Source organism: Oncorhynchus kisutch, linkage group LG6 (assembly GCF_002021735.2).
Source record: "Oncorhynchus kisutch isolate 150728-3 linkage group LG6, Okis_V2, whole genome shotgun sequence".
Lineage (NCBI taxonomy): Eukaryota > Metazoa > Chordata > Actinopteri > Salmoniformes > Salmonidae > Oncorhynchus > Oncorhynchus kisutch.
The window spans coordinates 31969088-31981349 of NC_034179.2; the positions used below are offsets into that span (position 1 = coordinate 31969088).

Sequence of the window (12262 nt, forward strand, 5' to 3'; positions counted from 1 at the left end):
TCCAACCAGTTGAAATTTTCCGTGGGTACTTAAAGAACAATCGTGTCGAATTCCTTACTAGTTTGTCATGTAACTACCACGGCAGAACATAACTGTTTCTCTGAATGTGTATATTTCCCAGTTTCCAGATTTACATCTCAACATTGTATAAAATTACTGATTGAGTATGGGACTACTTTTGAAAATATTAAATGTGATGTTAGCCTTCTAAATTAGTGGTTTTTCATGTAAAGTTTTAACTAGTCAGTGACTACACCCCGTGAGCACAGACATTTACATCGGTGTCATGGAACACCCCCTTTTCTACTCCAGAATAAAAAGGACTTGTGACAAAATGTACATTTGGTCAAGACATCGCCGGGATAGGGTCCCCATGCTTAAATGGCTACTACTCTAGACCAAAACATGCCAGGTGATGCTGGTGTGTGAAGAGGTTCAAACTACTCTGGTGACCAGAAAACTTGGAAGCTGTCGCTACATGTTGAAATGGTTGGCAACTCTACCAAAGAACAAGACCAGAGAACATGGAGATCATTCCCAAGTTGAAATCTACAAACTAAATAACAATTATTCAGGCTGCAGCTGTTTAAGTACTTTAGTCTGGTAAACGCAACTGGTCGAACGGTACTCTGACATATCCATTACAACAAGCTACAACTCCGAAAGACTTTGATCTCTGGTGGTCAAACCAGAGACTTTCTGTCAACAATCTATCCAGCAGACGGACCGGCGATCGCAGAGAGGGACAACAAAGGCATACACTCATAAATAAGTAAATTCCTATTTATTTTTGAATGAGCAGTTGTTCATGTTCAAAGTATAAGCATTTCCATGAGTGTAGTGTATGTAGGGGGGGTCCACTCTGAGTTTCCCACTCTTGAGCTGGCCCCACCCCTTTTCTTTGTCTACCAAGCAGTCATATCGGCTTAGCGCACTTGGGACTTTTCAGTGTATCATGTCAGTAACCAATGTAAAACTATTGTATGTGTTTATGTAATTCTGCGATTGATTAGTTAGTAAATAAATAATTAAGCCAATTTGTATATCGCTCATTCATGATTTATTTTAGGGTTCGTGCAGATATCCAAGGGTTTGCGACTTTCAGGAATGAGACTAAAGAGGTAACAATACATTAATAGAAGACTGTAATCGATAAGATAATAAAATATCTGAAGAGTTATATTCGGGAAATTGAGACTCTATAAACAACATTTTCCCTTGGTGCCCCGACTTCAGAGTTAATTTAAATTACAGGATTATAGTTTGATCACTTAAGAAATAATTACACAGAGAATTGATTTGATAATATAACAGTCTTCACATTTTTGTATTTATTTTTTATCTATGCAAGTCAGTTAACACATTCTTATTTTCAATGACGGCCTAGAAACAGTGGGTTAACTGCCTTGTTCTTTCGGTTACTAGTCCCAACGCTCTAACCACTAGGCCGTCCGATGACAGCAAATGCTACGACAAGGTCTTTGGGCTAAAAGCCTGGGAGTAGGCTAACTTGTTCATAGTGACATGTATTCATGGATGTATTCGTGAAGGGAAGCCAGGCTTACCCAAAAAATGTACCAAGAAAATAAATAATGCAGTGCGTATTCAGTGCGTATTGGGGTACCAGCCGGTTCTGGCGCCTTGGCATCAGGGTCAGGCCGAGGCTCCTGCGGTGGACGACTGGTTCAGGCGCGCGGAGGAGACATGGGAGGCCGCCCGTGTACACCTCCAGCGAGCCGCGTTTCGCCAGAAAACCAGCACGGACCGTCACCGCAGTGAGACGGACTCTCGACCCGAGACCTGCCCCTCCATCTGCTCCCCCTGAAGCTGGGACTGCAGTTTCTGGGGCCCTTCAAAGTCCTGAGGAGGGTGAACGACGTATGTTACAGATTACAGCTTCCCTCTGATTATTATCGTATTAACCCCTCGTTCCATGTGTCTCTCCTCAGGCCGGTGGTGGCTGGTCCGCTCCAGGATTCTGAGGTCCCTCCTCCCCCTTTGGACATTGTTCATTCCATCCTGGATTCGAGGCATCGGGTGGAGTGGGAGGGGTACGGTCCGGAGGAGAGGTGCTGGGTTCCGGTTGCGGATGTTTTGGATCCCGAACTGCTGCGGGAGTTTCACCGTCACCGGCAGGATCGCCTTGCGCCTCGCCCTCCGGGTCATCCCCGAGGCGCGTCAAGGGGGGGGTACAGTCAGGACTTCTACCGAAGTCGGCTCCTCTCCTTGTTCGGGCGGCGTTCGGTGATCAACGTCACCCGCTTTCTAGCCATCGCCACTCCATTTTTCATATGTCCATTTGTCTTGTTCCATACACACCTGGTTTTCATTCCCCATCAATCTACATGTATTTAGTCCTCTGTTCCCCATCATGTCTTTGTGTGTAATTGCTCATTGTTAACGGTGTATGTTTACGCACGATACTTTTATAGTTTATGTTCCGTGTTTTTGGGAACTTATGTCATTTTAAAAAGAGACGGTCCAGATTGTCTAGCCCTGCTGATTTGTAGGGGTCCAGATTTTGCAGCTCTTTCAGAACATCAGCTATCTGGATTTGGGTGAAGGAGAAGTGGGGGAGGTGTGGGCGAGTTACTGTGTGGGAGCGCAGGGCTGTTTACTGGGGTAGGGGTAGCCAGATGGAAAGCATGGCCAGCCGTAGCAAAATGCTTATTGAATTTCTCAATTATTGTGGATTTATCGGTAGAGACAGTGTTTCCTAGCATCAGTGCAGTGGGCAGCTAGGATGAGATGCTCTTATTCTCCATAGACTTTACAGTGTCCCAGATGTTTTTTGAGTTTGTACTACAGGATGCAAATTTCTGTTTGAAAAAGCTAGCCTTAGCTTTCCTAAACGCCTGTGTATATTGGTATATTGGTTCCTAACTTCCTAAAAAGTTGCATATCACGGGGGCTATTCGATGCTGTAAGGTCTACTACACCTGTTGTATTCGGTGCACGTGACAAATCAACTTTGATTTGGAGGGAGCAAAACATCAGTTTTTGGTTTGGACCGACCACAATAATTTGGAATATATCCGCACAGCCAAACGCCTTAATTCCTGGCAGGCCCAGTGGGCTCTGTTATTCATCAGCTTCAACTTCACAATTTCTTATTGCCCAGGGTCCAATAATGTTAAACCTGACACCCTCTCTTGCATGTACAGTCCCGCTGCCACCTCCTCTGACTCCGAGACCATCCTCCCTACCTCATGCCTTGCGGCTGCTGTGAGCTGGGGTACGGAGGACCCATGCCAAATATTTTCAGTCTCCTGAGGGGGAATAGGTTTTGTCGTGCCCTCTTCACGATTGTCTTGGTGTAGTAACTTGGGTTAACTCTCCATGGATCTAAATCAATAGTTATTTAGTAGTCTGAAAATGTTGGAAACATGATCTTGCTTGACCATGCTGTAGGTCATGTAACTGTTTGTTACATGCAATATACTTTGTTGACTTTATTCTGCTACTGTGTCTTCTTAATGTCTCGGACTTAAACCTATATGTCACGGTCACAAGGCATATGAACTAACAGGTTACAGAGCGAACACAATTATCACAACACATAGGTTGTAATATAGCTTTTTTTCTGGCTTGGCTTCCCCAGTGATTTTACCCACACACCGTTACTGCTTGTTCCTCATAATTTACAGTATAACCCTTCCTTTGCCTGTCATCCTCCTCAGGATCCTCCTGAGAAGCCTTGCACTGTATTAGAACTATATTGTATTATCACTATATTGTATTATCACTGTATTAGCAAGGTTCCAGTTCTGTTCCTATAGTTTGTGTGGTCTTAGTATTTTCTACATACTAGCCCATACCTCTGCATTTGGGCATCTGCTTTCTTTTCGTTGAACTTACATTTCACTCTTGACTTTTATCCGAGGTCTGTGGTACACTGAATATTGAGGCCTGATCTGTATGACACAATGTGCTCTGCTCACTCACCATTTCCTCTGACAGGGCTTTGGCATAATTCCTGCCCATCCTCTTCATCATAGTCAGTGAGATGGCCTTCATCTTCTTCCCTATACCTCCTGATCTGGTCTGGTCACCACTGTCAACCTGCTCTCCCTCTGCAGACTGCACGCATATTAACACACACGTTGTTACATAGTTGACATGCTTAAACTACGATACAGCAATATACAAAGGCCAAAGTTAGTGTTTCAAAAATAGTGTTTTAACATTAAAAAGATGAGTCAGCCCCGCTGACTTGAAACATGTTTTGTTTCAACAAATGCCGAAAACTAATGTTGAAACAATGAAGAAAGTTTACAGTGTCACTTATAGGGAATTACTGGTTGAAGTAGCCGACAAAATCAGACAGATGCTTCACGTACCGAAGAATCGCCATTTTCCACTGGCTTCACTGGGGCTGGTTGGTGTCTAAAGGTGTCAAATCGGCCAAAGCTGGTGGAGCGCTGGGTGAGATGGGAGATAAACGGATTCAAATGTGTTTTGGATGGTAACAGCAGAACAGATGTTGTCTGGCTGCCGTGTTTTTGTAGAACTCAGAGCAGTCATGTCTGTAGGCCTATACCCTGTAAACCATCTAATCTGCTGTTCTTCTGGTCATGTATTTACATAGTACTGTCTGTATTACGATCAGGCTCTATTATGGAATTTTATCCACCGGACTAAGATTTTTCTTAATCTTTTTTTTGTACTGAATTGTATCTAATGTTGCATTTGATTAGGGTTGGATTTAATGATGTAACTGCAGTTTCAGTTTGGACTCATGAGCATTGAGAACTACTGTATAGTAATGGATGAGTGCTGAGTGGCGCTCAGCTTCACTGCAGCTAATGAGGTTTGTAAAATTGGGTAGTGTATCAGCTGTTTTCTTCTTGTCATGTCAGTCATTGCAGACCTTGGAGATCTATTTGTAACATCAGAAATGTCCAGATCAACTATATCATGTCAGGTAATGTTTTTTTAGCTAGGTTTTTTTACCCCCTGATTTTGTCATCATGTTTGAGTCACTCAGATATCACATGAGCACTAATAAGAAATGGCTAAATGTGTAGAATTGCAGGAAATTTGCTTTTAAATGGCAAAGAAAATGACATCTGTCCATTGCAAAATGGATAGAATTGCAGGAAATAAGCTTTAAGCCTGTACAATTCTCTCCGCCAACAAAAAGGGTGTGAACCGTTTGTGCCATGGTCAGTGCTTGTGGTCAGAGATACACTTGACGTGTGGGGAGAACCACTGTTCTAGCACATTCTAGTCCTCCTGATCTCCCCAAAACCTGTCATCTAATTGAAGATAATCTAATTGAAAGATAATCGGCAAAAGCGTCATTAAAATGGAGAGCGTGTGAAACGCAATGGTCCGTTGTTCACTGGCGGCCCATTAGATTAATTCTGAGGCTCTCGCCCAACATCTGTTACATTAAACCCTGGCTTGTGGCCCAACACTGACCATTACTGAACCGTGAACCTTGGCCGGCTGCAGTCACCGTCACTGGGGAAAGCTAATGATGTCTAATAGAAATAATGGTCAAATAGCAAGAGCAGCAAATGCTAGTATTGCTTTTATAATGAACTCAAATATTTTGAGTGAATCTTCATCTTTAATATCCTGCCCAGTACATCACTGGGGCCAAGCTTCCTGCAATTCAGGACCTATATAATAGGCAGTGTCAGAGGAAAGCCCATAAAATTGTCAGAGACTCCAGTCACCCAAGTCATAGACTGTTTTCTCTGCTACCTCACAGCAAGCGGTAGCAGAGCACCAAGTCTAGGACCAAAAGGCTCCTCAACAGCTTCTACCCCCAAGCCATAAGACTGTTGACAATTAATCAAATGGCCACCGGACTATTAAATTGACCCCCCCCCATTTGTTTTGTACACTGCTGCTACTCGCTGTTTGCCATCTATGCATAGTCACTTCATCCCTACCTACATGTACAAATTACCTCAACTAACCTGTACCCCCGCACAGTGACTCAGTACCGGTTCCCCATGTATATAGCCTCGTTATAGTGTTACTTTTGATTATTTTTTTACTTTATTTTATTTGGTAAATATTTTCTTATTAACTCTTGAACTGCACTGTTGTTTAAGGGCTTGTAAGTAAGAATTTCACGGTAAGGTCTACACTTGTTGTATTCGGTGCAAATGACAAATTAAGTTTGATTTGATGTGCATAATACAGCCCAATGTTTGGAAAAATATGCCTTAGAGCATTTCAATTTATTGTAATACACGCAGTTTAAAAATGTCAAGCAAAATGCCCAACGAGTTAGACATATCAAATATTGTTGTTTTGTTATTACATTGGACAGTAGCAAATCGAAAAGCAAATTGTACCCCCCAAAAACCTGACATTTAAAAGATTTCACCTTTGGTTTTGTCTTGCTCGAGACGCTTGACGGTTTCCTGTGAAGCATTGTGCTGAATCTGAATTACCGCTGTACACTGTTTATTTTGGATCAAAAACTGTGCTGTAGCCTATTCGACCAATCATCATATCAACAACCTACTACCCCGCAACAGTTGTGCAGAGCAGGTACATTTCCTCTAAGTCAGGCAGGATGTGACTATATCTACACAGTCTGTTTATCTTTAATCAAAGGCATGAATCTGTTGTACTTTTAGGTGGAAGGTGTAAAGTTTCATCAACAAGCTGCATAAACTGAAACATCTTCAGTGCACCAAGAAAGCCTCATTGATCAGACTGCTGGATTGTTGTTGTATGGTACAATCATTTTATGAAAGTTGAAAGACTATTCAATCAATATCACAAACTGCTGCCTACATGACACTTTTTGACAACGCACCAAGTTAAATGCAACTCACTGTAACCAGTAAAACTACTGATGAGGAAGTGGCCAAGAGACTGGTGAACACAGGAAGGGGTGAATTCCACGAATCCTGTATATTGCAGTTTCAGCTCTATTACCTCACTAAGTTAAATCATTGTTAAATGAATACAAAATATACACCCGTTAAAATTTTTTTTGCTCCTACAGATAGTGAGTCACGTGGCCGTGGCTTGCTATAAAGGCATCAAGGCATTCAGTTACTGTTCGATTGAACGTTAGAATGGGCAAAAAGAGTGACCTAAACAACTTTACGCGTGGTATGAAACAGATGGCCTCTTTGACGTTTTACGCACGACAGTGTCTAGGGTTTACCGAGAATGGTGCGGCAAACAAGTCCTGTGGGCAAAAACACTAATGGCAGGAATTGTGCAAGCTAACAGGCGGGCCACAAATGTCACGGATCCCTCTGGAACTTTCATTATGCACAATTGGCCTCTATTCCCAGTTATTAGTAATTGTATAAGTGTGCCCTTGGTTTACCGGTGTCCTGTCGAATTATTGTTACAATGTCCGTTGGTGCGTGTGCTGTGTGTTTTGGCTTTCGTGCCATTGTGGATTCCCCCGATGATTACGGGTCATGTCCCGTGTGTTAATCATTGTGCGCGTGTGTTATTTATTTGAGGTACTTTTCTACCCTGTGTTTTGTATTGTTTGGTCTTCGTACCCGTGCATTTACACAGCATGCCAAAATTTGGGTGAAATTTAAAAAAATATTACGCATCCCTGCGACCTTTCTCCCGAATCATTCATACCAATGTGACAACAAACAAGCAAATAACGGTGCAGTACAACAGTGGTGTGCAGAACGGCATCTCGGAATGCACAACTCGTTGGTGCTTGCCATGGATGGGCTATTGCAGCAGACGACCACACCGGGTTCCAGTCCCATCAGCTAAAAACAAGAAGAAGCGTCTCCAATGGACACGCAATCACCAACACTGGACAATTGAGGAGGGGAAAAACATTGCCTGGTCCAACGAATCCCGGTTCCTGTTCCGTCATGCTGATGGCAGAGTCAGGATTTGGCGTAAGCAGCATGAGTTCCGGCTGGTGGCGGTGGTGTAATGGTGTGGGGAATGTTTTCCTGGGACACATTAGGTCCCTTGATACCCATTGAACAATGTTTGAACGCTACACCTTGTAGAATCCATGCCCCAAAGAATTCAGGATATTCTGGAGGCAAAGGGGGGTCCGACCCAGTAATAGATGGGTGTACCAAATAAACAGGCCTTAAGTTAGCCTTAATAATAATTTTCACTGTGTAGTGTTCATTTACAGCAATTATTTTGTATAGAAATCATAATGCTTAATAAAAATGGATATCAATTTATTTGTCAGGGTTAAGTGTGCCCTACAAAGCAATCATTTCTTAGGACACACCAGTCCCACAGTACCTCTATCATATCTAGGGTTTCAACTTTTAATAAATTCCCTGGTTTTCAAGAAATCCTGGTTGGAAGAATACAGAGTTCCTGCTTATTCCCACCTGATTCTGGGAATCCTCCAACTGGGATTTTGGGAAAACCAAGGAATTTATTGAAAGTTCCAGGAATTGTGCAACCCTAATTGTAGCTCCTTTAAGTTAGTGTTTCCCAACTCCGGCCCACGATTTCTCACAGCAGTACACATTTTTGTTGTAGCCCTGGACAAAAATACCTGATTCAACTTGTCAAGGGCTTGATGATTAGTTGACAAGTACAATCAGGTGTGCTTGTACTGTTGTATGTACTTTTGAGGGTACTCGAGGACCGGTTTTGGGACACACCGCTTTAAGTGAACTGTAACTTACCGTGGATTCTGAGATGTCAAGATCTGTGATCACCCATTGGAGCAAGACATTTGGGGGTATCTGTTTGCTGTCCAGTTCCTGGACCAGATTCTCAAAGTTGTCCCTGGCTGTTGCTCACGGCAGGGTGAAGTCAAAGCCATGGTTCCAGGACTCGCCTGGGGCCTGGTGGCAGGTGTGGTAGGGGACGTCCCAGGGTGGAGGGACTTCTGTGGGGCCCCAGTGGTGGTTGTGAACCCAAGTGCTCCAAGGTCCTTCCACAACTTTCCCATTGGTCTCCTTAGTCTGCTGCTTCTATGGTGAAGGTTGGGCAGCCTTAGAGATCTTCTTCACCAGTCCGATGCAGGTCAAATCAAATTTATTTATATAGCCCTTCGTACATCAGCTGATATCTCAAAGTGCTGTACAGAAACCCAGCCTAAAACCCCAAACAGCAAGCAATGCAGGTGTAGAAGCACGGTGGCTAGGAAAAACTCCCTAGAAAGGCCAATACCTAGGAAGAAACCTAGAGAGGAACCAGGCTATGTGGGGTGGCCAGTCCTCTTCTGGCTGTGCCGGGTGGAGATTATAACAGAACATGGCCAAGATGTTCTAATGTTCATAAATGACCAGCATGGTCGAATAATAATAAGGCAGAACAGTTGAAACTGGAGCAGCAGCACAGTCAGGTGGAAGTTGAAACTGGAGCAGCAGCATGGCCAGGTGGACTGGGGACAGCAAGGAGTCATCATGTCAGGTAGTCCTGGGGCATGGTCCTAGGGCTCAGGTCAGTTGAAACTGGAACAGCAGCATGGCCAGGTGGACTGGGGACAGTAAGGAGTCATCATGTCAGGTAGTCCTGGGGCATGGTCCTAGGGCTCAGGTCCTCCGAGAGAGAGAAAGAAAGAGAGAGAAGGAGAGAATTAGAGAACGCACACTTAGATTCACACAGGACACCGAATAGGACAGGAGAAGTACTCCAGATATAACAAACTGACCCCAGCCCCCCGACACAAACTACTGCAGCATAAATACTGGAGGCTGAGACAGGAGGGGTCAGGAGACACTGTGGCCCCATCCGAGGACACCCCCGGACAGGGCCAAACAGGAAGGATATAACCCCACCCACTTTGCCAAAGCACAGCCCCCACACCACTAGAGGGATATCTTCAACCACCAACTTACCATCCTGAGACAAGGCTGAGTATAGCCCACAAAGACAGGATGACCACAACAGTGAATCAACCCACTCAGGTGACGCACCCCCTCCAGGGACGGCATGAGAGAGCCCCAGCAAGCCAGTGACTCAGCCCCTGTAATAGGGTTAGAGGCAGAGAATCCCAGTGGAAAGAGGGGAACCGGCCAGGCAGAGACAGCAAGGGCGGTTCGTTGCTCCAGAGCCTTTCCGTTCACCTTCCCACTCCTGGGCCAGACTACACTCAATCATATGACCCACTGAAGAGATGAGTCTTCAGTAAAGACTTAAAGGTTGAGACAGAGTTTGCGTCTGACATGGGTAGGCAGACCGTTCCATAAAAATGGAGCTCTATAGGAGAAAGCCCTGCCTCCAGCTGTTTGCTTAGAAATTCTAGGGACAATTAGGAGGCCTGCGTCTTGTGACCGTAGCGTACGTGTATGTACGGCAGGACCAAATCAGAGAGATAGGTAGGAGCAAGCCCATGTAATGCTTTGTAGGTTAGCAGTAAAACCTTGAAATCAGCCCTTGCTTTGACAGGAAGCCAGTGTAGAGAGGCTAGCACTGGAGTAATATGATCAAATTTTTGGGTTCTAGTCAGGATTCTAGCAGCCGTATTTAGCACTAACTGAAGTTTATTTAGTGCTTTATCCGGGTAGCCGGAAAATAGAGCATTGCAGTAGTCTAACCTAGAAGTGACAAAAGCATGGATTCATTTAGGTAGGTCCCAAGGTAATGCAGGTAATGACAGGACTGTCATTACTGAACACAGAGTTTGCCAAGTGACCTGGACAAGAAGAGAAATAAGGGGCTTTGTAGGCCTATTCATTCATAGGTTCTGATTATGGCCTTGTGGGACGATACGACGATAATCTTTAAAGAATGATAAAATCATTAGCTTTGTGAACAAGAGTTCACCTTAGAATTTTAGCGGTTTTGAATTCATAAGATCTGTTCTGTAAGAGGCAGTCAGGCAGCTCTGTCTGTGCTTTTTTGATGAGATGCATCCATGAGAACTCTATCAGTCTTTCCATCATCTAGTCCAATCTGGCTTCCCTTCTTCACTCTCACTAGCCTCTGGAACCTCTTCAGCGTTCCCTTAGATTCAGAGATGTCAGCCTCCGCATCACCAGTCTGCAGCAGATTAATATGGGTAGGTTTTCAGTGTGCATTATGTAATGCCTAGTACTCTCAAGTTGTCCCCCCGTGAATATGATTGGCCACCCCTCGCCTACCATCAACCAATCATGTCAATGCGGAGTCCTACGCATTGTTACAACATTTGGGAGGTTGCGCCATAGAGTGTCTCCGGACAGCTTAAATCAGCTTTAAGACAGAGGGGCGCTATTTGCCTCATTTGGATGCTTTCTCTTGTGCAATAAAAGTCTATTTTCCCTTCGCACACACTTGAGGCTGAATGTTTTTACAATTATGGTGTTTAAGAGATGTCCCTTTCCATTCAAATGGCGTGTGCACAGTGCACTGTTTGGATGCTGGACTTGAGTAGACGATGCTGAAGCATTTAATGCGTTGAACCATCATTATATAAAATAAACCCACTTGCATCGATTAAGGTTTAAAATGTTATTGCCCCCCCTAAAACACCCTATACAACATGTCCTGGACACGCCACTGGATACACCATCAGTTTCCATGAGCATGAGGCCTCTGGTCCTTTGTCTGCTTTTTTAACCACAATCTGTTCATTTTTGGACAATGATTCAACTGCATCCCGTTCTGTCTTAGAAAGATTACGTCGAGTTTGGTTGGAGTCAATTTTACCCTTAAACAGATTCTCCACATCAAAATTCATTCTGGACGATGGAACAAAAAGCGGACTTGGGCTTAAAAGGTGTTTGAGGGAACAGAAACTGCCTGACCTGAGACACTGGCGTCTGTAGTTGGAGAGATGTTTTGCTTGTACCAGGCCTTCCGATGTAGATTCCTGTAGAAACAAAAAAAAAAAAATTGTTGAATATGTGAGGGCAAAGGACATTTAAATACCCTGGTTTAAATGAAGATCTGGATTTCTCACCCTTCCTGTAGGGTTGTGATAAGTCCATTTGGTGTCATCTAGTGGACATTTTGCTCAATTGCCTTCAGCTATGTTTAGACTGTTGTTGTTCATGTTTTGCTGTGTTCTAGTGTACTATGGAATATATTGCTTTCTTATTCTTGACACTTCGACGAAGGCCATGCAGCCGAAACGCGTCGGTTTAAAAAAAAACTGTTTGCCATACTGATAAAGGCATTTTAATTAATTATATGAAGAGCACCTGGTCCTCCTTTTTGATGATTACATTTATGTACAGTAAATTCATAATGTTTGTTTTTCTTATCATTAATACTTAGCTCTAGTATATGCAAATGCAAGCAAATGTGCTGCGACGAGGTAGGCCAATGTTTTCTGAACTTTCAAAATGGACAGTGTTAGATTCTAGCTTGAAATGTACTGATTCATGTTGCCATACTA

The 12262-nt window shown here is 43.7% G+C and overlaps 1 protein-coding gene across 3 annotated transcripts in view; it reads right to left on the reverse strand.

The window, feature by feature from the left end:
* LOC109892712 (SAM domain-containing protein SAMSN-1-like) overlaps positions 1-12262 on the reverse strand; it is a 30066-nt gene that overhangs the window by 9577 nt on the left and 8227 nt on the right. The window contains exons 2-4 of one of the 3 annotated variants that reach the window (XM_031826620.1): positions 11670-11734; positions 4341-4421; positions 3946-4080 (exon numbers count right to left, since the gene is read on the reverse strand). In XM_031826620.1, the coding sequence (XP_031682480.1) occupies positions 3946-4017 (72 nt within the window). In that variant the 5' untranslated portion in view covers positions 4018-4080; positions 4341-4421; positions 11670-11734. Of the gene's footprint in view, positions 1-3945; positions 4081-4340; positions 4422-6346; positions 6502-8618; positions 9034-11669; positions 11735-12262 lie in introns of those variants that run through there. The other 2 variants (XM_031826619.1, XM_020485441.2) reach the window with 2 other exon arrangements.